This window comes from Salarias fasciatus, chromosome 6 (genome assembly GCF_902148845.1).
Source record: "Salarias fasciatus chromosome 6, fSalaFa1.1, whole genome shotgun sequence".
Classification (NCBI taxonomy): domain Eukaryota; kingdom Metazoa; phylum Chordata; class Actinopteri; order Blenniiformes; family Blenniidae; genus Salarias; species Salarias fasciatus.
In genome coordinates, this window is record NC_043750.1 from 38,133,353 (window position 1) to 38,160,746 (window position 27,394).

The following is a 27,394-nucleotide window of genomic DNA, read 5'->3' on the forward strand; positions in this document are numbered from 1 at the left end:
ACAACCAATGACAGAGCGGTGCACCGGTCAAATCGCTCCGGCACTACACGGAACAAAGGTTCCTAGCGTCATTGAAACGAGGAAATAGAGAAGTGAAGCTTTATGTTGTTATTGTTCTTATTTCTTTACGCCAGTTCTGTCTGATCTGTCAGAAAGTGAATGAAGCGTATGCAAAAACAGTTTGTGAACATTTATCAGGTAAGTTCTTTTTTCAAATTGCCACAAAACATCTGCAGGAAAGTTCACTTCATCTTTTCATCAGATCACATGGAATCCTGAATGTCTGTTCTCAGATTCATTTATAAAGTTTTTAATTTTACAGCCTTTGTTACTGCATTTGGCATTAACCTAATTTCATAAGAAACTGCTGATCTGGTCAAACAGGGTATGGTATATGAAAAGCTCACAAGGAGCTCACTAAAACACTGCATTGAATGCATGACACTTGTGCTGCAGTCAGACACTGACAAGTTAGTGGACTGCAGTTTCTAACACTTCTGATGTGCTGTCAGTTTCAGTGAGTCTGCACTATTTACTGTATTTGCAGTCTGTCTTTGTCCCACTGACTCTGTCTTCCAGTCCCTTCAAGCAGATGGAGTTTTCCATCCAGTCCACCTGGGACAGCAGTCCTGTGGATCATGATCCGATCAAGATCACCTTCTCTGACGGGCAAACAGGACTGACCATGAAGGTGTCTGGCCCATTCTTCAACGATCCAGCAGCTCCTCCCGGACCTGCCGGCCATGCTTTCCCTGGACTCTGGGACTATGAAGGTGGGCGAGAAGAGCTGGAGCCACAAAAGAGCTTCACTTATTAAACCATAAACCACAGTGAATATTTGTTATATGACTGTTCAGAAAGCAACACATTAGTGTGACACAGCCGCACATTTTGAAGTGAAAAGTGTAAGCTTTAAAACACTTGAAGCATAAGTTTAAAGATGATTAAAGTGTAAGTAAAGACGTCTTGTCATCCCAGAGATCAATAGCCAGCATATTATTTCATTTTCCAACCAGAACTGAATAAACATGTATTGTCTATATGCTCTGTTTCAAAAAAGATGCATAATACAACTGTTTCTTTACGCAGCATTAAGCTAAACATGTTGCAGTTTAATACCATTTTTTTCTCCTTGAACTGACCGATCCTATTGTAGGATGTGGAGGAGCAGCCATAAGACAGTGATCAAGCTCCTCCAAAATAAAAATGTACTTGTAATCAGTCTTTCAAGTCCTTCTCAACATAGACTTCAGCGTTGTTCTTATAGTCTCTTAACTCCATCTTTATATTAAATTGTATTGAAAAACACAATTTAAGTTTGATTTTAAATATGGTGTACTTGTAAATACACATATTGGCATTTTTTTTTAAACTTATGATTCAAGTAAAGTTCTTTTTTTACATTTATTAAATTCTGTGTTCTGTGAAGCATTTACTGTAAATAAAATTACCATAAACCCTTCCATACCCGATATTTTTATATCTCGTCCCTGTAAAAACCATTGCAAATCTTTCTTTATAATACACAACTTAAAAATAAGTTTATTCTTCATTTTGTTTCATTTTTCTTAAAGAAAGTTATATTTTCTAAACCTAACCAAAGAAAAACATTAATTTCTCTCACAAAGCCCTGACTAATAATTCAAATTAAACTTTTAAAACTGGTCAAAGGTCCCATTTATGACCTTTGGTAATAGGTTGCAGTTACTTTTACGGTACTTTTATTTCTAATATTATAATATCTGCTGTTGTTTTGAGTAAATTAGTTTGTTTGATGCCTTTTTTTGTTTTTGCATTTTAAAAGAAATAAAGTGATATAATCAGTGGTTAAAGAAGCGATGGAATTAGCTCTGTTTATGAGATCATTACATTATAAGTGCATCATCATTATTATCGTGACACAGCAATTAAACCTGGTAATGAGGTCTAGTAATAACAATTCCTTCTAATTGACCTGAACTACATAGGACTTCCGGTTAATGAGCGCCGTGCATTTGTCCTCATTAATGTTACTTCACAGCTTGGAAAGCAGCCGCATTGAGATGGAGGTGGATAATGAGAACGCCGTGAGGTTGAACTGGTCACGTTACCGCAACTGAAACTTTTTGCATCTTTTTTACTTTTTTTTAAATTGTAACTTAAAATAAATGAGTCAGATAATTTGATTATGACATTTTTTTTAATCAAACAGGTGTCGATGAGGTTAATACCAGTTTTAAAGTAATTTATTAATATATTATCTGTGTTAATTCTTTTCTCATCAGTCGTGGAGTCCTTCTTTCTTGATAGTACCACAGAAAATTACCTGGAGGTGGAAGTTTGTCCGTAAGCACAAGCTCAGATTTTGTCTTTCTTTGTTTTCATGTTTAGTTTTAATCAAATGTTGTAAGAGATTCACAAAATTAAGACATTTTCGGGTTTTTTCTGTCAGACATGGACAGCACCTGGTTTTATTACTATCGGGAGTTCGCCACGCCTTCATGGTAGGTTCACAGTGAAGACTTAATTTGTTCATGAGGAAAAGTTTTCAAGCTTCTCACATTTTTCTTCTCTCTTCCTACAGCAACTGCTCCCGATGGTTTTTACTTCCAGGATCGAAGGGGACAAGTGGACAGGCGAGGCTCTGATCCCCTGGTCGTACTTCCCTCCCAACGTCAACAAGATGAACTCGTACGCCATCCACGGCTCCGGAGAGAGGCGCACCTACGAGGCTCTCTACCCCATCCCCAAGGAGGAGGTCGCGCCAGGCCAAGCTCCCAACTTGTAAGACTCCTCAAGACGACTATACGTCTGTCAAAAACAAGATAAGCTCGACTTTACATGAATGGGAATAAATCCCGGACAGTGAAGGGTTAAAAACCCTGTGTCGTTCCCACACTGTACACTTTTCACGATGCAGACTTTGCATGTAAACCAGGACCACTCTAATGACATTGTGGGGTTTATTTTTAACATCATATAATTTGATTTACGAGACTTTCCTCCGAAGCCAAAAAAAAAAAAAACATTTTATAAGAGCATTTGTTTGCCCAGCACTGCATTAGTGAATGAAAGCTCATCTGAAATCAGTGGAGTGCCTCTTTATTTTTTCTCAGTGTTTGTAGCCAGCCTTCAATTTATTTAATGTTACGACTTGAAAAATATCTGTAAATGACAAAAGAAAGAACAAGCCTACACCTAACTTGGACTTTCTATGCAATTAACGTTCGATGGTGCTTTATCCAACTATCACAGAGAGCCAGGCAGTCATACTTAATCACATTCAGATCTATAAGAGTGATTAGAGTTTCCAAATGAGCTCAAAGAAGTGTTTAGAGCTGAGTACCTGGAGAAAACACGTGCACATGGTGCATGCCAACACTGATGAAGACCCGGTGAAGAGGGGTCCATGGAGGTGATTGTCCATTGCAAACAGTGATTAGTCTTGTGCAGCGCCTAAATATGCAGCAATGCATCACAATGTCTGGGGGCGGAGCTTAGATATTCAACCAAACTTTTGTATTCTACTGTAATCTGTACGCTGCCTTTGCAGCACGTGCAGAAGAAGTGTTTGCCACGGCCGTGGTGTGCATACACAGGAGCAGTGAATCATGGAGGCTGTAAATCAAAGCTTTCTGCAGGTTTTATTGTCTTTCTTTCTCTGTTCTTGAATAATTTGACCAACTTAATGAACATGAAACAAAAGACAAACAGTAGTTCACCAGCAAAGATAAGACAGCATAGATGAGACAAATCCAGGTCAAGGAAATGGGTTTCATCGCTAAAATCTGGTACAAATTTCACTCAATGAAAGAAGTTGTACATTTTTTATGTCTTGAGAATCTTGCACACTGTTGAAGCTTCATGTAAAGATTTGTCGGTTACTTTTCTTTCCGTCTCTTAGTCACCGTCTGGAGTATTTCCAGAATTTCCGTCTGCAGAGCATCATGGGGGAGGAGTGGGTCCAGCCAGAGTCGGCTCTGTGGAAGAGGAAGCAGCCCTGAACTCACTTTTTCTTCTCTGTCACACATACACACACACACACACACACACACACACACGTATCAGGGAAAACACACAGATAATGGGAAGATGTTGGATACATACATTCCTTAGAGCTCAAGAGACACACCACTGGTCTGTGTGTGTGTGTGTGTGTGCGTGTGTGTGTGTGTGTGTGTGTGTGTGTGTGTGTGTGTGTGTCCATCAGTGTAAAACACTTAAAAGCAGTTGAAATACACTATATAAACAAAATCTACAGCTATAAACCAGAATATCTTTGGAAGAAGCAGTGATGAAGCAAGCTCAGATATTTCCTTTACCGTGTGTGAAATGCGATGGATGTGATTTCATTCAGTCAATTAAAGGACGATACCTGCAGGCGTGCAGGTAATGTTGAGCTGACTGATCATGACTTATTGTGTTTATTCGTCCATCATCTGTTTTGTCAAGCTTAAGGTTGCGTGGTCCTGAGAGAGGAAAATCAATGAAATAAGGCAAACGCAGGGAAGCACACACATTCTGGGAAATGGCATCCCATAAGGCTTTGTGCCACCCAACCTGACAGCAGCAACAGCATCCCACAAAACACACTGCAATACATATTTGGAGAATCTTACATATGCTGTACATCATGAATTATTTGTGTACTAAATGAGTATACATTAGTGATATGTTGTTTATATTTTGCACGTGATCATAAAAATGAATAAATACATTTGAAAATATTGGATGTGTATTTATATATTCATCCCAAAATGCCATTTATCATCTCTTTCTGAATCTATTCTTTCACTTCAGCACATGGGCAGAAAGAAAATAAAAAAGGGAGGAATAACATGCAAACTCCAACCAAAAAGGCCTGACTGAAGCCAGGTTCCTCTTTCAGCAACGTCGCCAGTCGAACATCCAGAGAACTCTGTATCTGGACAAACCATCTTAATGCAGTCTTGGTGATGTCTTTAACTTGTTCTGCGCGGACGTCTGCATCCATGATTTGATGCCAGATTTCTTGAAACAGATGCTGATTGGCTGAATTGAAACGGTTTGGATTGTCTTCCATATTTATATTGATAAGCTTAAAAAGCAGCTCTGCGACAAAAAGGCCCACAGATGTATTTTGTACTGCAGATTTTGAGTTTCCCTTGCAGATAAAGTTGTCTCAGGTGTCTCGTGTCTCTCTGAACTGCGGACATCAGCTGAAGGCTCAGCCGCTGTGATGGATGACTGGATGAACTTCAGCTTGGTCCTGATTCTGGATTTCTACTGAGGTTATATGTAGGTAATCTGGATCTTCCGGCTGAATCTTCTCCCGATGTCCTGAGGTTTCATGGGTCAGTGATCGGGATCTCCGTGACGGTTGACAGGTAACATGACGACAAACAGCTCTCCCTCCATGTCGACTGTTATGACAGATGGCGTGTATTTACAGTGCTTGCATGATTGATCAATACTTGAGTTATGGGCCCATCACTAATTTCGGATCCGTTATTTGGTCCATCACCCGAAATCACCGACAGCTTGTAGTGTGTGTATCTCCTCGTGGTTTTCCTCCCTTTTGTCCCAATGACTGCATTTTGTTGCAGAACTTGCATTTTTCCTCAGTTTCGAGTTTCGCTTGCTCCTCTCCACGAGGAAACGGGGGGCTGATTGATTTCCATGTTGGTGTGTTGCTCTTGGCTGTTTCAGCCCAAAAACCCGTATTGAGCCCGATCGGTTTTAATTGGCATCCTCGCCTTTGAAACGGGTGCAGTGATCAGACCTGGAGAGCCCGCTCCTTAAGCCCCCTCCTCATCACGCTCTGCGGTGCCTTCACACACACACACACACACACACACACACACGGAAGGAGTTGTCGCACTGTATTCCTCACCAGCATGTCCCCTGCAAATAAAACAGTGACCTGAAAATATGTTTTTGGACACAGAAAGGGAAGCTTTGATGAAGAGAGTGCACACACACACACACACACACACACACACACACACACACACACACACACACACACACACACACACACCTGTGAGCAGGCTCAGGATGTGTGTCCCCACCAAGATTTAAACCTGCTTCTCTCTAATTAGCGTGAAGAGATGAGAGGGGAGAGTAGAAAAGGTAGCTCCCTCTCTTCTGCCTCCAAAGCCCTGGCAGACAACCAGACACAAGAGCCGTCTTATCCCCCTCGGACATTTTAAAAAAGAAAAAAAAAAATCAGACCAGCCTGCTTTAAAACATTCAACAGCAGCTTACGGCTCATTCTCTGTGTCAGAAACTTTCAGGTGATCACCCCGGACCTACTTTCTTTTTTTTCTTTTTTTTTTTTCAAACATCGAAGAGACGAAGGTCTCGTTTCCTCAAGTTTAAAGAGTGTTTGAGGGTATGAACGAGGATAAAGTTGTGATGAAAAATAGAACGGCGGGAATAAAAACATGAAAAGAGCGAGAGAGTGTAAAAGTGAAAAGTGTAATGACTGAGCCGAGTTTCAGAGACTCTGTGATTAGAGGCCCAAATGAAAGATTCATACCGAGGCTAATAAGATACCGGGACGATCCGCGGCCTTTCCAAGCCGAAGCCAAAAACATCATCAGATAATGTGAGGTGACAGAACTTATCAACACTTTACACAACACAATCCTTCATGGCTGCTTCCAGCACGCCGCGCTGCACAAAGGACAGGAAACTCCGATCAGCGCTCATGACTTTATCTTACCTCTTCACTAAAGTACCATTCAAGGCCCAAACTAGAGACGACCGTAGCCCCAATTTATTTTCCACAGCAGCCAATGTTAAACCTGTCGCGAAGAAAGATAATGCACTGTGTTGAGGACTCTGCAGGAGCTCCATTTATTGCTATTACTGTTGGAAAATGCTAAAATCAAACATTTTTCGCTCGAAACGTTATTGTGTGAAGCTGCTCGTTAACCCGAAACAGAGAAAGAACATTTAACCCTTCAAGTTTTATTGAAGGATATTTAGCGTTTCCCCCTTTTGCATTTTTTTTTCAAGTTAGTTTAGATTCTACTTTAGGTCATGTATAGTTAAAAAAAAACATTCTAAAGTATAAAACAAACAAGCTGCATGCTTATTTTCAGGAACAAAAAACTACTGAAAACCACCAATTTATTTTCTTATTTGCAAAAACTGAGCCTATCATGAGTCACTATAATCAGTGCTCCAAATAGAATTTTTTGAAATAGTACTGACCTATTCCTGACAGCAATACTTTCTATTTTGGCAGATTGTGTTCCCATTTTTCTTGGATCATGAGAAAGCAGAAACTGCCATAATTCTTTTAAACGTACTAACATTTGTGTAGCTACTTTAAAAATCATATTTATTTGCTTTTTCAAATACAGTTATTAGTTTGGAAGACGTGTAAAGAACTGAGAATGTTAATAAATATAATTAATTGGCCTTTATAACAAATAAATCTGTATTAATGATGAGTTAATGAGTAAAACATGAGGCATCAGACCTTAAAGAGGAGAGCTAAATGAACAGCAAAAACTTTTCTGTTATTTTTGTCAGCTGGTTAGTTGATTCAGTGAGTGAATTTTATTTTTTGATAAGTGAATTACTGAACTTAACATCTGATTCCTTCAGAAACATATAAATTCATTGACTGTTGTACTCTCTCTCTCACACACACTGTTACATTATAAGAAAACACTGTCCCTCTCCTGCAGCACAATTTTCTTCAATTATATTTGGACTCCTGTTGTTGTTAGTTTGTTTTAATGTGCATTTTATGGGATGACTTTGTATATCACCTTTGCCTCAAATAAAGCGGGGAAATCACACAGAAAGGCCATTCAAGTCCTCGAATGAAGCCCTTCTGGGAGGGAGCGGGGCATTTCCTGGACCAGCTGAGTGCATATTAGCTCTGTCTAATTATTGTCCGACAAGCTTATCATTATTGAGAGAGCTGCAGGGGGAAAGGACGGGAAGGGTGGGCACGAGAGAAAGGATCTGGACCTAAAATGTGTGTGTGTGTGTGTGTGTGTGTGAGAGACTGTGTGATGACATGAGTGCTAATTGCAGCTGAAGCTGCAGAGGGGACTGCCGGGGACATTAATGAGGGCCAGACAGGTCCGCTCCTCCAGAAGACTGCAGCGAGCCAGAGAGCGGGACAGGAAGAGGAGAGGGAGACCGACACAGAGGCTTTCATTACACAAGACTCCTAAACTACTATTTGCAGTTGTTTCCGCTCTTGGATTTGTCTTGCATATTCACACATGCAAAGAGTTGCTCGTGTAGACAGGAAAGACGTATTACACACAGATTAAAATCTTCCTCCAGCAAATACACAGACTTCGCCTTCATGTTTATGAAACGGCGCTAATACGTGCATTAACATTTCATAGCCCGTGTTAATATTTCAGAGTTACTTCTGCTTCATCCGCTCACATACACACTGAACACATCCCGCCAGAGCGCATGGGAGAGAAAAACAAAAAAAGAAAAAAAAAACACAAAAAAGAGCTTCCGCGCTCAATTTATTTGTCACAAGAGGGAGTGAGATACATATGTTATCACTGCATAAACATTAGAAACAAATGATATCAGTAAGAAGGCAAAATAAACCAAATTAAGCTTTCTTTGTTATCAACACAGAGTATAAATCACGGGTGTTTGCCTAATTGATTCCATTACATTCCCACCTGCTTCCTGACTCTCTCATCCATTTGCACATTGTTTATCTTCATTTTAAGCGAGATGGATGAAAACGGCGGTATTGAACATGACGCCCCAAGAATTCCATCCTTTTTAACGCAACCCCATTAATCGTCAATTAGATGCTGCACACAATTATTTGAGAATATCTGTTCCCGCGCAGTAAACTCGGATGGAACTAAACTCTCAGTGCAGAAGTTTGCTTGTCTGAGAGATGCGAGGCGGTGATACTTCTTTGTTTTTAATAGCAAATAGACCGCATTACGCTTGAAGGTAATTTATGTGCAGCTTCATATTACTGGTGGTAAGCGGGCAAGTTCACTAACTCTTAATTGGGAAATAAATCACACTGTTGCCGTAGCAACAAATACTTAAAAGTGGTCATGGAGAAATGAGCGCATGCTGATGGTGTGTGTGTGTGTATCATCATGTATTTCCCCATTTGTGGAGCCCAGAAACACTGGACCAACCACACTTGTGGGCTCTGATCTAAACATGTTGACTTACATGTATTTAAGGACAAAAATGTAGTTTTATAGCTGAAGTGAAGTTGGGAATGCATCGTTTTAATGGTTCTTTAATAAAGACAGCATGGCCAGTGTGTGTATGCATGTATTTGTATTTAATGATTATTAATGACTTAAAAAAAAAAAAAAAAAAAGTGCACACTCCATTTGAGAGATCCTTAAGGGGCGAAATATGTAATGTGTCTCTCTGATTTACATTTATTTAAAGCTTAAGATTTCATTTTCAGAATAAATTTCCAAATAGTTTATTCAATAAGCAGGCCCCACTTGTCTGGAGCCCAGTGTGTCGTGACCTGCACAGATTCACACCTCTTTTGTTTTTAAGATGCGGTTTTTAGGTTAAAGTTAGTTAAAAGGGGAAAAAAAGCTTGAGGTTAGGGTGGGAGGGTTACATATATGAGTAGGATCCACAAAGACAGCTTGACTAACGTGTGTGTGTGTGGACGTGTAACAGGTGTGGGTGTGTAGTCTTAATTTACTTTTTGGGTCAAGAAAAGGGAAAGCGCCCTACAGTCATGGGGTTCGATCTACTCTGCAGGTTAAAGTCTAGATCCCCAAATCTGATCCGCACATACTTAAAAATGGTTTTAAGACTTAAAATTAGAAAAAAGTTAGGATTTCAGCCAGAGCGTAGGTGTCAATGATACAATAATTTATTATTAAGGCTGCACAAATGGCACCACAAATGTGCTTATGAGTGTTTTCGTATTTCTCTCTGTTTGTCAGCCAAAAGCTGAGAAGGCACGACAATTGAAGGGTCAGCTCTACAACCCGGATGATAGGTTACAATTCAGCTGGGATCTGAGTTTCTAACTGGGTAAAGTAAGAAAAGCTTCGCATTAGTGGGAAGACCTTACAAAGATAGCACTGCAAATGTGTGTGTTTGCGTGTCCACTCGTGCATGTGTGTTTTCACCTCCTCGAGCTCATTACGGCAGAGCCTTGTTAGCAGAGCTGCTGCTATGTGCCGTACATGGCACGCCGTTTCATTCCATTAGAGCTTGTTTGGTCGTGTTGCCTTAGCGGAGGAATCTGTGGGCTCGCTCATTTAAAACACTGACACATGTTCAAATAACTGTGCAGTTAATCGCATATAGTGAGCCAAGAAAACATAATTACATCAGGAGATGACACAGTACGACCATGCATTTCTCCCATTTACAGCATATTTTGTAGATTCCTCCCTTCGTACCATTATCCATCCGTTCACATCTCCGTTAGTTCGGCGGCTCCGTTACCCCGTTCTCTTTCAACTCTTACATTTTTTCCTCCTTCATTTTTTTTTCTCCTCTTCACCTCTGTTCTTCTCCTGGGCCCTGTCCTCCTCTCTCCGGTCCCCCTTCACTTCATAAAATAGATGGAGGCAGAAAAAAGCATTAGCGCAGATGAATGGATAGACTGGCCTAACACAATCTGGCCCACTTCAGTAGACAATTTAATATGGACTCGCCCACAGTGCGGTTACCCTGTTAGGGTGCTGCACTGAATCTCACTTTGACTCGCCATGATGGATACTGATTTGACACAGCAAAACAATGTGCACTTGTGCACGCTTGTGTGTGTGCGCGCGCGTGTCGGTATGTGTGGCCGTGCAGACATGATGGATACGACAGACGATCGGCAGACGGGTGAGCCGTGAGAGGCAGAGCTGATAATTACAGTATTTATCTGGGTTAGGTGTCATGGCTGCCAATGCTGCATTATGAGCAGATAAAACGCTGAGAAGTCTGTCAATGCATCCCATCAATTCAACATCCGTGCCTCACCTATGAAAAGGGAACACAGCACACGGGAAGGAGCTGAAGTGTATAATTTCAGCGAATGTCTTCAAATGCAAAACGAAGGGTGGAGTGTGAAGCCTTCACACACTGTATTTTCATCTGTCACCTCTCCTTCTTTCAGCATTTCAACCAGCAACGACTCCTGACTGCACTGTTTTCAGCTTTATGAACGCTTACATTTTCCTCCAAGTAAATTATATGCCCTTTCTGGTTTTTCCTCTTATTCTCAGACTTTACATTCACTGTGCAAGTCCATCTCCAAGTGCACCAAGGAGTGATCAGTGGATGGTTATTCTACATGCGTGAAGGCCAAGGACTCCACTTATTCTTAACTGGAAGAAACACTGATCGACTGCACCTGAATGGCAGAAAGGATTGCCCTGTTATTGACAAAGCATGAAATTGCTCAAGTCTGTGTTCATGAATGTAAACAGAACACTTCAAACACATGAAGGTGAAGAAAAGGCAGCAAAGTAATGGTAGGAATATTGAACTTTCTTCATTTAGCACTTCTCTACGCGTTGTGAAAGAATGAATGACGTCAAGGAGACAGACTGAATGAAAAGATCAGGACATTTCAAAAACTAAATGATCAAGCACAAGTGTCAAAATCCATACCAAGTCCCCACGCACATCTATAAACCCACAACTACTCCCACTTCTGTCCATCAACATTTTCGTATTGACATGAATAAATTGTTACACAGTGTAAAAATGAACCATTATTAAACATGACGCTGCACTGCAGTTACAAGAAACCTCATTTATACGATTTCAAGTGAAAGTGCTAAACTTTCATTGTGTTTTATTTTTCTGGGCTGTTTGGAGTTCAGTGTCTTGCTCAAGGAAACTTTGACATTAGCATCAGCGGCCGATTCCACAATGTCTGCGCTGTTTTTTAACTTGACAGCGCTTCTATATTAGAGTGAATGTTTACTACAGCGTCATCTACGTATGTGGAAACACGTTTCCATTCATAATCCAGATACTGACAAGGAAATACAGGCTCAAGGGGGGATTGTAACACAAAAAGCACAGCACCAACTAGTGGCCAGACAAAAAATTGATATAGTTTTCACCTTTCTTGCATTTCTATGTGTATGCCGATCGTCTTCTCTGAAATGAAAACATACATCCATCCTATTTCCAGTCAATCATTGTCATGTGGACGTTGCCTGAGTTTGGATCAAGTTGAGGTTTTCTTCCTGGTTAAAAGGTTTTTCCTTTCAGCTGTCTTCCACTCTCACTCATATGAAATTGCTTTGAGATGGTGCTATATAAATCACACTGAACTGTATCTTTACCATGAATTGAGCTGTCTATCTTTCCACCAATCCTTCTTTGATAAATATCCAAGGTAGGATCACTTGGAGTTGGAGCCCATTCCACTTGACATCAGGCAAAAAACTGTCCACACACCATCAACGAGTCTTATACAAACATAATTTCATCCTTGTAATGCCAATGCTGTCAGTTGTTAATCTGCAGATTTGTACAGGGCCGACTTGTTGGATAACTTTTGTTGTCATGTAATAATTCCAAATCAGAGGTGGGAATTTTCCAACTGGTAAATTACCAACTCCCTGGATTTATGAATGCACTGTAATCATGGCAAAATATTTACAAAGGCCAGATCTGAGAGTTGTAGCTCCATCAGATATCCACTGTTAGACAATGTAGATTTCTGGCAAATAAGCCTCAAAGCCACGCTGTCAGGGTGAATTCATAAAAACATGCATCATGCAACATCTATGGGAGAAGTTTTTCTTGATGTTTCACTGTATTTTGCATCAGAAGGGGTGGCTGTGGTTGTGTCATCTCTCAATCTTAAGATTGTCAGTTCAATTTCCTTTTTGTCCACAAGTAAATTTATTTCATTTACAAGTAAGTTCATTCCATTTTGATGGTCACTAAATCAGAAACCTGAGATTTTCCCTAAAGGAACAGCAAATCAACAGACACGGTAATTCAATCATTTAATCCACACATAAGAAAAGTATATGATCCTAATGCTAATCATGTTGGATGATTAAACTGTTCTGGGTTTGATCGTTTACCGACTGGTTCTCTGATCAAAGCTGCTTCGGTCTGAATAACGACAGCTTCCCTGTTCTCCTCTAGCAGCGTCTTATTAGCCAAGATAAGGGACAAATCAATGGTTTGAAGCTGCCAGATGATCAGCGTGCTGACATTCATCTCCACTGACTCAGTTAATTCTGCTGCTATCATTAAACAGATCAATCAGAGCAACAGAGCATGTTTGGAACTGATGGCTCCACTACGATGGCCTAATTACCCCCTTTACCCACCAGGATATCATTCATTTGAAGAATATCCAGATGCTGCTCGGATCCCAACAAACAATAGCAGTGTTCTTGAAACAGCAACCAAACAGGATTCTAAAACATTAAATTGTAATCTGTGCTGCTGAATGATTTGTGAACTGTGCCTGCAGCCGCATGTGAGCACGGAAATCCTCCGAGGCGGAGACACAGCGAACTCCAACAAACTGGGGATGTGTTGCAGCTGCTCAGTCCTCGAATAATTTCTTACAATATCAGAGCTGTTTTTAATCAGTCTGTTTGGAGGATTACTCAATGAGCTGAACACCAGTGTGTATTTTCACGTTGGACCAGCAAACAAACCTGTGGTAAATGACTCCTAAAAATTCTAAATATACCAAATCTTGATGTCAACATTGTTCTGTAAGTTTGCTTCAAAATGAAGTCAACGGCAAACGAGAGAGAAGACGTTCAACTTGTGTCATTGGATGGGTGGATGGATGTGGCTAACAACTGAGAGCTACTGAAGCTGTGGAAAAGTAAAACCAAGTGGGTTTACATTTTCTTTGATTTTTGGGAGTTGACACCACTCTGTTTATAATATGCAGCTTTTATTTCCACATATTTCAGGAGATAAAAAAAAAACACCCCAGGAGGCCCTGGCTCTGTCTAAATGTCATGAAATTCTGCCCACCAGCATCTCGAATGCTCAAGGTGGGCAAAGTGAATCTGTGCAGATTGTTATGCTCCGCTTTCGTTCTTGTGTTTGAATTCAGATGCCCTCTCAAATTTATGCTGAGTGCTTCAAGCCGCCCTAACAGTGCTGACCTTTCACGGACTGGAGACAGGTGCACGAATGCTGAAACCAAATGTTGAACCTTTAAAGCCTCTCGCACTGTAACCCTCAACTGTATCTGGGGCATAAAGTGATAGTCAAGGTGGTCCCAAATGTGTTGTACCACGTTCCGGCAAGTGTAGTACCGTTTTGTGCATTGCGGTGTGGAAGGAAAGTGCTCCCCTACTTCTTAATAACTACACAGCCGTCTGTATGCTGGAGCTATGTTGGGCAGGTTGGCACATTTTTTGTCTCCTGGGTGAACCTAAGACAGCACAGCTGATGAAACAGACCCTGCGCTCCAAATGAACACAGCACAATCTGGGCAAATGGAGATGTTATGAAAGTCATGGGTATTCTTAAAAAAAGGAAAAAGAAGGAGAATGAACTACAAAAGAGAATGTCTTCACAATATTACTTAGAATAATTATTTTATGTGTAATACCCTTAATAAGCACAAAAACATAAATAAAAGGAGTGTATTTCAAATAAGTGGTAGTAAACTGAAGATTAAAGCTACAGAGCTTAACTAGGATATTGAAAATCTACCTTTACTTTTAGAATAATGTATTTTTGTTTTTAATTATGGATCTTAAACCATAGCTTACATTAACTTAACACTTTAGTAAAGTACAAGCCACTTAAAGAAATACCTAAACAGGTTTCACATGCAATTTCACTTGATATGGCAGGTGTCAAGTAAATACTCGGGAGGCAGGCTGGTTGATTAGTTAGTAGGTAGTTCAGTAGACAGGAAGGCGTGTTTGGTAAGTAGGTCGGCACTGGATAGGTAGTAGGTAGGTAGGTTGACATAGGTTGGTTGGTTGATGTCTATATAGGTAAGTAGACAGGCGGATATCTAGGTAGCTAGGTTGGTTTGCTGGTTAGTAGGCTGGTAGGTCAGTTGGTCAGGTGTTCGTCATCAGGGTATGCGGGTATCAATGTTAGAAGGTCGATCGATGGCTACGTAGGTTGGTTGGTAGGCAGGTAGGAGCGGTAATGGTTGGTGAGTGTGTTGATTGATTGATATTCACATAAAGAGGCAAGTAGGTAGGTTAGCACTGGGTAGTAGGTACGTAAAGGTTGGTTGGGCTCATATTGTTTTGAAGGAATGACAAATTGATTTTTTTGTGATATCTTTTTCCGCCTGGGGGACTACCAAGAACTTCTTTGTGAACTTCTTTGTGAGCTACACAATTATCAATTATCAATAATCTTGCTCATATCACTGTGTTAAAATTCTGCAAATCTGTCTAACATTTTGATCAAATTAATAAATGAATAAGCCTGCTACCAGAAATTAAAGTGGGTCATGGAAGATGGATGGAAGAGACACAATGCAACGTGTGAAGTACACTGAACTGTGAACATGCAGAGCTCCTCTCAGGTTAACACCATGTCCTTTTCATTCCAACGAATTCAACAGCTGACCCCATGTGGAAATGTGAAAATTTGGTGCGTAGCTTCTCGCAAACACAATAGGAACAGTAAGTACTTTCCAAGTGTGAAAAACTGACAAAGAAGCATTGTGTAAGTAGAAGGTCAATAATGTGGAGTGTTAATATTCAGCCTTGGCTTTACAGCTTTGAAAGGATTATAAGCAAGTTTCATCACATGAAAGTAGTGCCTCCTGGAGGGTAGGCATCTTTGATATAAAGATGTGATCTGAATTTGATTGGAGTAGTACAAGCTAAAGTGCAGCGGTGGGAGAGAGAGAGGGTATACAAAGGGGAGGTGCGGAATAACCTAAAGTGAGAGAGTTGAAAGGGAAACAGGAAGAAGCATAAACAGCGCAGAAGAGGGAGAGGGAAAAAAAATGGGAAACAGATGAAAGCAACACAAAACTTTGAGTAAGACAAAGAAATGGTTCTGGAGAGAGAAATAGAGGGCAAACTTACAGATGAGGATAAGAACAGTAAATGTCAAAAAAGGGCTTTCTGCTGCCGGGAATGCGCAGACAAAGGGAGCAAATGGAGAGAAAAGAGGCCAACTGTGTGGCGATTTCATTATTTTTATCCATTTCCTGGTGTTTGTTGACTGTGTTGATCAGATAGGAGATATAACTTTAAATTACAATATCTTTTTTCTTCTTCATGCTTGGAGTCTTGTCCTGGCTTTATCCTCCCTTTGTCCCTGTCTTTCTCCTCTTTCATCACTCCGACTCTCCCTCTCTCCGTCCCGTTTCCGCAGCCCGTCTCACTTTTTATCTGGCTGATAAGGCTTCTGTCGAGCTGCCAGTCAACTCTGATGTGCAGCGCTCGCCAATGACGCTCTGACGTCTGCTGCAAACTGCAATTAACCACAGCTCCTCTCCTCTCTCCCTCGCACTCCCGGCCACCTTGTGCATATGAGATCAGAGAGGGAGCGCACACGGAACTTTTTTGGGGCGAACGGCGTGGAAACAGGAGCACGCCGCTTCACTTCTCTGCTGTGTTGTGACTTCTGTCTCCTCTCTGTTTCTATCTCACTTGAATCAGGAAGTCTGGCGAATCTCATTTCCCAAAGTAGCTGCTTTTAATTTTGAGTGTGTGCGTGTGTGTGTGTGTGTGCGTGTGTGCACGTGGCTCTGTGGGTGACTGAGTGAATGAGGATAAACTGTCACAGCTGCTGCGCTCCTTTTTTTCCCCTGCATTACATGGATAACGTGTCGGCGACAGCTAATAGCTCATTCGTTGCTCCAAATTAAAACACAATCACCTAATAGGAGTACAGGGAGGGAGGCGGGATCTAAGAGGATTTATGAGGGAGTGAAAAGTGATTGGATGTGAAGTTTGAATTAGGGGAAGCAGTCTGGTGTCAGACTCTATGAAGGTGACTGACTGGACCGCTTGAGCGGCCTACTCTCAGTGGACCGAATCTCATCCAAAACCTGTCAGTCAAATTAATGTGATAGGTAGGCGCCTCCCCGCCGTTCGGCTGGGAAAGCAGCTTGCCAGCTATTAATTAGGCTACAGTTTCAAAAGCCCCGCATGCCCTCTGATGCTCTTGGTGGTGATGCAAATCATCCTTTCATCGCATGACTTTGCATTCATCCTGGAAATTAGGCACACACTCTGCAGGATTAAGGGGTTTGTTAGAGTTGGACTGGGGAACTTCTGAAATTAATGTTCACACTTTAGCTTACTTGGGTCCTTTTTTTTTCACTTCACACCATGTAAAAAAAAAACTTTTGCAAACTGAATGTATTTTGCTCAGTTTTAGAGGTTCATTGTCAAACATTTCTTTCCTTTTGTGAAGCAAAAGAGTTAACTCTGGAAATGTTAACAGTGCAGGCAATGTAGAAACTGGCAAAAAGAAAAAAAAACTGTAGGGATACGCCACTTTTTTCTTGGATTAGTACAAGTGTGAATACTGACCTTTAGCTACTTTCTGATACGAGTACTAAATGTTATGAATCCTAATTTGTACTCCAAACACAAACGCTATGAGAAGACTATGCACCCGTATGAACTACCTCAATACAGCGTCTGTTACGTAGCTGCAACACACACCTTCAAAAACCCTGCAGTCAGCAGTCTTTATAGCACTGTGTGTCACCTCCTCTGTGTACAGTAGACTGTAAACTGAAAGGCTGGGCTCGCTGTGTGCCGCCACACTCTCCAGTTTGCTGTTAATGAGTGTTAGGATGTTAAGATTTTAGAATTAAAGTATATCTTATCTTACTAATTTTAGCTGAAAGTTAATTTCAGCTAAAATTTCTTGATGAAATCTAACTTCTCTCCCTACATTACAACTTGAATATCTGAACTTTACTCTCATAAAAGTGATTGAATTGTTTGTTTGAACCTCTATGAGGACGAGTCGGGTTCCAGTGACGGGATCAAAGCTGCGGAGAACTTAAGAAGGATCACGTCGAATCGAAAGAACTGAATGCCAAGATGATGCCAAAATGTACAATTGTCATATTTTTCCCCCTTTGATTTATTTCAAACTGTGAAACGTGTTTACATTTTACATTTATGGACCAAAATATTTTAATTCTTGTAATTTTTCTATTTATTAGAAAATATATATGAGTTTACAAATTGTGGCTATTTCATCAAGTCACAAATGTATTATGTATTTATTAAAATGATTCAATGTCTGTAAAATGAAATGCTTTAAACACTTTAGTTTTACATGCTATAGCAGGGGGAAAAAAAACCTTTTTTAAAAAAATTAAAAAATCATTTTCAGACTTTAACAACAGGCTGTCCTCATCGATCCTTGTGATTGAAGATCTAACCAAATGTTCCAGCTGTGATTCAACAGCTCTGAAGCCCTGATTTCTGAAAATCAGCACATTTTCCTCAGTAAAGCCTATAACTTTTGATACACCTTAAATTGGAAATAACACAATTTTTCACACTCTTCACACTTTCACTCAGTTCTGCATTTTGCTAACGCCACATACATTTTCCAACCATTTGTTCATCTACTGTGTGGACTCTGTAGAAAGCTGTGAAACTGCATTTGCAGGTTTCAGTGTAGCCTTCCACCCCGAGTCAATCAGGAAACAAGTCTTCAAAACTGGTTTTCTAAGTGTGCAGAGTTTAACATACCGAACTGACCTATGTGCGCCACAAACTGACTTCCAAAAACCGATCCACACAGCAACATTACAACAATACTGTTACGTACACATCCCTTAGACATGTGTTTAAAAGTAATCTTCAAGTTAGTTCTATAAAAAAAATAGTTTTTTTTTTTTGTTTTTTGTTTTTGGTAGCTACTGCTTAAAGTAGCCTACCCCTGAATTTTATGTTGTTTTTTTTAGATGATGCTTGAATGTTTCTACAGCTATTTTTTATAAGGTTTTTGACATCAGTTTTCCTTTTATCTGTTGTTCAAACTTCTGTCTTCTGAAAAATGTATCTTGTGCTGCATTTAGATTGAGATTTCACTCAATATAACCATTCCATTTAATTCTTCTTCATGCTTATGCTTTAATGTTGCTTCTTATATACTGACTTTATGGTCTAAATTTGTTTAGTTCAAGTGACTCATTGAAGGAAGGAAGGAAGGAAGGAAGAAGATCTTTTTCTGTTGCCACTCTGAATATATGGAAGGAGCTCGAACTACACACCAGGCGGGCCCCCTATCTGTCCATTTTTAAAAGTAATCTTAAAACCTCTTTTGTCTTTTATTCCTTAGCTTTCAAGCCAGACTGAAACTCTTCTTCGGTTTTTTTGGTTTATATTGGTAACTTTTTACTGTTTTTATTGTTCTTATTGTATTTCTATGCACTTCATGCATTTATAGCAATTCATAGCAGTTGGTAAGTTAGTTGGTTTGCATTATATATATAATTGGGTAGGTAGGTAGACAGACTGGTTGGCTGGTTCAGTGGTAGGTTAGTATGTAGGAAGGGCTTTTTTAATTAGTGGGCTGTAGCGGAGCCAGAGTGGGGGCAAGGGGGCGGTCAACCCAGGGCCCACAAGGTCATAGGGCCTGTTTCATGTGATGTGTTCACATTTACTCGTAAATAAATTATTATAATAAAATGTGCAGTGTGTGCAAGAAGGTATACGCATTTGATTGTGGGCTCCAATTTGCCAATTCTTACATTACGACCGTCCATGAATGCATCAGAGCTGTAAGCCAGCGCTGATTAGCTGTGCAGCATGAACAAGTTATTTCTTTGCACTTGATCTGAACTCTTTGGAGGGAAGTTAAACAGTCTGCTAAACACTATGCTAGCTGCTAGCAGTACTACCCAAAACCTAACATCGGAGCCACTGGTGAGTCAGTGAAACCTTCAAAAATATTATCTTTATCAGAATGCTGTGGTCTTCAACACCTGCCTATTTGAATGTGCCTTGTGTTGCTATCAACTGTAGAGACCAGCGAGTCTATTTTTTTTCTAATATACGTGAATTCCAGAAGATATAGATAGCTGTGTCTATATCTATCTGAATAGATTGTGTAATTTTAGACCAGCTGTGTTCATTTTATATTTAAGCTGTATCAAAGATGGTACAGATTTAACCTGTGACTTCTTATCTGAGTTTTTTAGCACACATGGACAGCGGACGCTCTGAGATTGACACCCGTAAGGCTGCATTTGTGTGTGTGTGTGTGTGTGTGTGTGTGTGTGTGTGTGTGTGTGTGCACGTGCGTATGTGTATTTGTTCTTCAGAACAAGTTTGTGAACTGGTTTGTGACTTTATTCTCCTTTCAGAGGCATATAGGTTTGCTTGGCTCAATAAAAGTGAGCATTAGTGTGTTGTTTGATGGTAGCATGAGGGATTGTTTGAATGGTAAAATTACTATCATAAGGGCCCGTCGAGAATGCTCCGCCCCCTCTGTACTGAGACCCACGCTCCGCCTCTGTTAGTGGGTGTGCCTTATTGTCAGGTGTCCTTAATCATCCAACATTTTTAGTTGGTTGGTGGGTTGGGTGGCTGGCTTAAGATCATGTTGGTTAGTGTTCATACAGGGTGGTTGTTTGGACGATGTTTTACTCGTCCAGGCTGAGGTCTGTCTTTTATCTCATGCTGGCTGGGTGAGGCTCCAGCTATCTTAAATAACGTGGGTGTCAAGATGGATGGGATAATGGAAGTGAAAGGAAAGAGATACTTGATAATGTCCAGCCCATGAGATAGTTGGATATACTCAGCTATTAAATCAATTTTTAACACGTTCATTTTCCCTGCCATTATCCTTTCTGAAGAAAATGTCCAAATTACCATTTTCAGAGAAAACCACAAGATAAAATACAAAATATCCCATTCATCATCCTGTTTTGGGGTGTTTTTTTTAAACCCATCTGCTCATCTGTCTATCATTTACTCAAAGCCATCATCTCTCCTGTCATACATCTTCATCTATCAGTGGGAGTCTGAGACATCATTACATCAAGTCTCATCACTCACACTGGCTTTTCCGAGGTAATAATGTAGCTGAACATCAAGCACCACACCTAAACTGTATAATGGCCGCAATAAGTGCATCTCATAAGTATTTCCATTTCACTCTCTCCCTTACTCTGTTATTATGTTCCCCACATATCTCCTAAAACCAGCCCTCCCTGCACCGTGCTCCAAGGTGCTATTATTAAAGCCCTCCATGTATCTGGGAGACCACGGTGACACAGCTATCACTGGTAACCACATAGGATTGCCTGCTTGGTAAAGAGCACTCCATTGCAAGCTAAATAGCTTTTACATCTATCCCGTCCCCAATAAAACCTTTTTTTCCCCATCTCTCTACCTCTCGGCCCTATTCTTTTCCTCTGTCACTCTCAGCCCTGTGTTTCTCTCTGGGATGTCTCTTCTTTTTCTCTTTGTGCTCCTCTCAAAAAGTGGCTTACGTGGAGATCCTCTCCCTGTCTCGCTGAGCGTTTAACTGCCCTTTATTTCTTTCCATGCTGTCCCCTTTAGTGTAATTACTGTGGCGGATGCTGTCAGGTCGGAAAGTAGGGGGAGGAAAATATGCGGATGGTGGGGGGGGACAGGGCAGGAGACGGAGGTGAAAAAAGCAGTGGAATAGAAAAGAGATAAGGAGGACTAGTGGGAAAGAGGAATACGTGCGGAATAAGGCGAGAGGGTTAATGTAATCTTACCGCGGAAAGTGTGGTAATATATCACCTGCCACAGTTAATAAAATGTCACAACGCCGCGGCTTTAGACGGGAAAAAAGAAGGTTAACTGGTGCTTCATATAAATGTTCTTCAACAAGCACAGGTGGATGAGATTAGGACTGTGCACACACATGCACATGCTGTAAGCCGCAATACAAGCGAGCCGGCTTATGGGCGAAGCAGGCAGATGAGCTCATAAAGGAGAAAAAGAGAAATACTGAGGAGGGGAGGATATCATGCACTTACAAAGACATGCGGGCAAATGCATGTGAACGTGCGTAGGCAGAAACTAAATGCGCACATTTCTGCACAGACACACTGGCGGTGCTGCCTGCACTGTGCGCGCACACACCCAATCACTCTGCAGCCTTTGATGATAGTTTGTAATCATGTGTGGAGGAAAATCTCATTTTCATAAAGTGAGGGTTTTTTTTTTTTTCTTGCGTTACTTTTCTCTTTCCTCATTTTCTTGTTGCCATTTTCTCCTTCTTCCTGTCTTCTCCATCCTCCCTTTCTTCTCCTCTCCACTTCTGGTTTTTCCACCTCCCTCTCGCCCTCACCGTCCACCTCCTCTCCTCCCTGTGGTCGGCTCATCCCTCTCTCCTACTCCTTCGCTTGCCCCAAGGATATCTCCCCTCCTACACGGCCTCGCCTCATTCCTCTCTCTCTCTCACTCCATTTATTTATATCAATGAGCAAAAGTCATCCTTTCATCTTCCTCCAGATGAGCAGAGTCTGCTGGTGGAAGAGGACAGAAGAAAAGAGGAGCGCAAAACAAAGGCACACAGTTTCTCTCAGTCCATAAATTCAACTGTAGCAAGCGCTGGGAATATTATATAAACTCACCCTTGTACAAGGAAATAACTCAATGTGTTTTGGCTGGCTGGTAAAGGGATTGTTTCACCGCGAAGACTCTAAACACATATTAATGCTGAATTGAAGAAATCAAGACTTTATTTCAGCGTTTACACAACGGACCGTGGTGTACAGAAAAACCTTTTACTGAGTCAAATTCACCTCAGGCTCAAGCTTTGGCCTTAAATCCACTAACCTCAGAAAGTCAAAACTCTTCTGTGCAACTAAAAACTCTGTTTAAGAGTAAGAGAGAAAAAAAAGAGAAGAGCTGTAAGCAATACAATGTTTTTTTAAAAGTTTTTTTTTTTTTTTTGGATTGTTTCTGCTTTCTGGCTTGATTTTTTTCAAGATATAAAAGCAACATGAGGCTATTCTTCAATTGCAAACTGATTAAGAGACACAGATCTGTTCATGAATGGCATCAATTTCATCTTCATAATACATTTATAAGCAGAAAAACGGTTTATCTCACTGTCTATGCTTCACAGGTCACCAGACCTTCACAGATATCCCCACACACAGACTATTGCTTACACACACTTGCATACAAAACCAGAGAAAACCCAAGAATGGGCAGGAAGAACATGCAATCACTCCTGGGGCTCGCGGATCACTCGAGGGGGATCATGGGGTCTCTGAAGGATTACCGGCTCTGAGGTGGGCTGAACTGAGCTAGTGGACATTTCTTTTTCTCACTGTGAAGAGGTGTATAGTGTAGTATGCACTTTACAATTTCCTTGCATTTTCATATGTTGAAGGACTGAAGATCGGTCTTTCTCAGAGACAATGAGAGGCTACGCAAAAGGCTGGGAATCGATGCGCCAAGTCATAAAGTGAACAGCAGCGGTCGACAAGGTCGCACAAAAGGAAATGACTTGGGTATAAATATTACATTCAGCATCACTGCTGTAGCTACCAATGAATAACTGTAAACCCGAGGACCTTTTCATACTCTTCAGTCATGTGTTTATTCAGCAAATACAAGGTCCCAGTACTATTTTGAGTAATTTTCCTAATTTCAAGTTTTTTCCAAAAGCATCTTGGATAAAAAAAATAAGGGCAAATGTTTCTCTGATTTGAAGCTTGTGTACAAAGCTGATGTGTTGCCTCTGAAAGGCTGTCTCACTGTTCATCAAATTATGTGTGTGTTCTTTCATTAAGTATTGAAGGAAATGAGATAACAGAACAATCTGGAGAATATAAATTTAATTAAAATATAAAGTTTTTCGAAGAAAAAAAAAGCAATAAATGTAATGATGATAATGGTGCTGACAAGATGAAATGCATGAAAGTTATAAAAGCAAAAGCTGCAGAGATGCGTCAGCTACAGAGGTAGGTTGGTTTGTCGCCTGTTTGATCAGTCAATAGGTATTTAGTTGGGGTGATAGATTGGGATAATGATAGAGGCGAGAAAAATGCTCAACTGTCATCAAAGTTAAAAATGCTAAACTTACAACTGCTTCTCCAAGTATGACTCCTGATCTGTCACCTTGTAGTAGATTACTTTTATTCTGAAGAAGGAGTATTTCTCTTGTTTAAAACAGGGACAAACACAAATCAATCAATGAGTGAGGAGAAAACCGAGTGGTTGTGAGAGAACAAAAACTGTGAAGCAGTGCCCCAATCCAAACCAACGTGTGCATGTATTACTAAAAACAAGATTTGGAGTTAATCACAGGATTTTCACTCTCTTTGGACGTTTACAGATCTGCTCTCTTCAGTTTTTTAAGACTTTTTGGTCTCATCAACTGATGAAGCTTTAATTACAATGCAGGTAGATAAATCTGATCCGGCAGCCAATCGCACCCTGGTTATGGAAAGAATGTTATCTTTCATTATGATTCACTGCATGGATCACTGCTTAAAACACTGAGCTCGAAAGCAGCATACATTCTTTAAATAAAAATCTTAAGCTGCTAATTAAAACTAAATTGAGGAAAAATAAAGTTGTTGAATCTAAACAGGATTAAGTTAAGTTGTCCATCATAGTTAAAAATCTGTCTGAACATGACGCTAAGTGCTGCTCCATCGCAGTGAACCTATTTAATTGTGAAGAAACAAACTAGATGCACAGACTCCAAATTATCTGAAATATGTCACTATCTGATTCGTCACCTGCAGGTCCTATAATTTCTGAGCTTCAGTAATAATGAGTAATAATGATGTATGTACGTAGGCAGCGTTTGGGGAAAGGACCAGAGGATCTCCAAAATGTTAGTGCTTGTGTGTTTGTTCCAGTCAAGCTCCAGTGGTCAGTGGTCAAAAGAGGTGAACTGGTGAACATAAATGGCTGTTGGATCCATGTGAGGATTGAAGATTGATGCACGTTACTGGAGCTCAAAGTGCTGGATCTGATAAAGAGATGTCATAAAACACAGCACAGAAAAGTTTGAATCCACTTTAAAGCATTGGTACAGACGAGATCCACCCTCTCATGGGAGCGTTATCTCTTAATGGTAGAAGCCTGTTTTAGTCCGGAATAGTTTGAAGAACAGAAAAACCAACATGAGGTGTAGAATTGCCTTCTGATTTCGTCAGATCTCAATCTAATCAAGCATCTGTTGGATGTGCTGAACAAACACAATGCACGAAGGCTCCACCTCAGCACTTGCAGCACTTAAAGGTTCTGCTGCTAACATCTCGGTGGCAGATACCAGCAGTTGAAGGGAGTCAGTTCAACCCAGTATTGGCAGGTGGTCATAATGTTACGGCTGACTGGTAAAACATCAGGCTTTAAAATCTGAGCACAGACCATTAATCTGCTTCTTTAAACATTTCTTTTTCACTGATGTCTGTGTTCTACATCCCTCCAGGTGTTTATGAAGCTCCACATTTCTTGACTGAACTTCTGACATAAAATGATTTTTGTTTTTGAGTTTGAGGAGGTGGCAGAGATCTGGTGGGAGACGTCACATGACATGTTACAGCTCAAGGAGTTTGACAGTGCCTGCTAAGTTTTCACTCTTATAATCATTATTATTTTTATCAAAATGTTTTATCACCGGGTGTGAAAGTAAGAATAAAATCTGGCAATGCGTGAAAAAATAAAGTCTGCAAATGCAGAGAATGAAAGAAAGCAGAGACGAAGTGACAGAATGCTGATCGTCAGCTAAGTGTAAACCTTTAACTACAGCTCGTCTGATACCAGTAACCAGCTCCAGAAGATGCTGACGCCACGGTTTCCAGCTGTGCCGCCGGTGTGCGCCTCCAGGATTAATATCTTGTGTTCTACTAAATTGCAGAATGTGCAGTTTCTTGAAAAAAAAAAAATCACAGTTCAGATGAAATGTGTGCCCATCACAGAGTTGTCAGTATCATTACAGTTATCCGTACCGTCACGTGGAAGGAAACGATTTTTTTTTAACCGTCACGTAACTGAAAACGACGTAATACTGAATAGCGTGAATTGAATGTGTGCGGGTGTCCAGACGCGAACTAGTTATGAATTATCAAGCACAGCGGTCAACGCTCTCACCTCACAGTGAGAACGTCTCTGGTTCGATTCCATTCGTAGCCTGCTTTCTCTGTGGAGTTTGCATGTTCTCCCCGTGCGTGAAGATTTGCTTCCCTAGTCCAAACTCACAAGAGTTGTGACTTCTAACTACTTTCTTTTTCAACTAAAAAAAATATTTCAACTAAAGCTAGTCAACAAAAAGTAAAATTTTTAATTTTTGTTATATTTTTGACCGACCACAAGTTGATAAATGAATGGAACGACCATCATGCAGCTCTGCAAACCGACCATTTTAGTGAGCCAGCTGAATAAATGACTCACGTACTTAAATGTGTATAAACAAAAAAAAGCTGTAACAGTTTAAGATGTTGAAAATGCACGGTGTACATTAAGGCATTAACCTTCTTTTCAGTACTTAGTGTGATCTGGGAGACATGCCTCATATTCCATATCCATTAAGGCTGTATGCAGAGTGTGTGGTGTGTTTCTGTGTCTTTAAGACTTAATCTTCAGTGAACCGCATAATCTCACATTTTTTCTTTGAGAAAACATTCATTGCAGGGGTATACATGATGAAAATATCTATAGTTTCCACAAAACCAAAGAAGTACATTAAAAATTAGAACAATGTCAATATAAAGCCGATTTTAATGAAACCTTTTGGTGGAAAATACAACAAAACATCCAGAAAATGTGGTGGATTAAAACATCCTGGTGCTGAAGAATAAGGGAAATAAATGATGGCTGGTTAAGCTAACTAATCAGGAGAATCTCTATTTATGATACTGACAATAGTAAATGTACTCTACTCTCTTCTATTATCTACAAAGCTTATGAGATTTGTTTGGTCTTTGTCTGCTTTAACTGAGACGAGGAAGATAAAGGTCCTTTCGTAGTATCTCAGGAGTTTAAACCCTCTCAAGGACGGCCTCATTTTCACCTTCTGGCACCCCGGATAATACACCAATTCAACACGAGGAACCTTGATGCCCTCTGATTACCAATCGCGTCTCAAAAATATTAATTTATTTGATGAATTCTACAGCACCCCCCTCTTTCTGTTCCTCTTGATTGTCCTCATTTAGCAAATCAAAGAGAATAAAAGATAATTAAATGAAAAAGAGGACTCTGAGTTTTCTGAGATTTTCCTCTTTTATTAGCTTCGTAAATGTTGATGATCTTTCATCAACTCTCAATGAGAAGTCTTTAAACTCATTTAAGTGCCTCTAATTAAGCCACATGTTTGACGCTACTCATATTCTGTCATTCTTTGTAAATACACAGTAAAGTACCTTCACCCCAAACTCGGGTTCAGGCTGTAAGTTGAAGAGTGTTTCATTCAGATAGGAGATTTCATTCCCTTCTCCTGAATGAGTTTTATTACTGGGTGGAACCAAACCTCTCCCCTCCTCACACTGACTCACAGTCCTTCTCCAGGACACCATCAAAAA

General features: G+C 40.4%; 1 protein-coding gene across 1 annotated transcript; it reads left to right on the forward strand.

The window, feature by feature from the left end:
- The first annotated feature begins 61 nt into the window (after positions 1 to 61).
- c6h4orf33 (chromosome 6 C4orf33 homolog) lies at positions 62 to 4,190 on the forward strand. Its single transcript, XM_030095035.1, has 6 exons — positions 62 to 198; positions 580 to 773; positions 2,265 to 2,325; positions 2,432 to 2,483; positions 2,564 to 2,763; positions 3,884 to 4,190. The coding sequence occupies exons 2-6, from the start codon at positions 593 to 595 to the stop codon at positions 3,981 to 3,983; spliced, it is 594 nt and encodes a 197-aa protein (XP_029950895.1). The 5' UTR covers positions 62 to 198; positions 580 to 592; the 3' UTR covers positions 3,984 to 4,190.
- Positions 4,191 to 27,394: the final 23,204 nt, after the last annotated feature.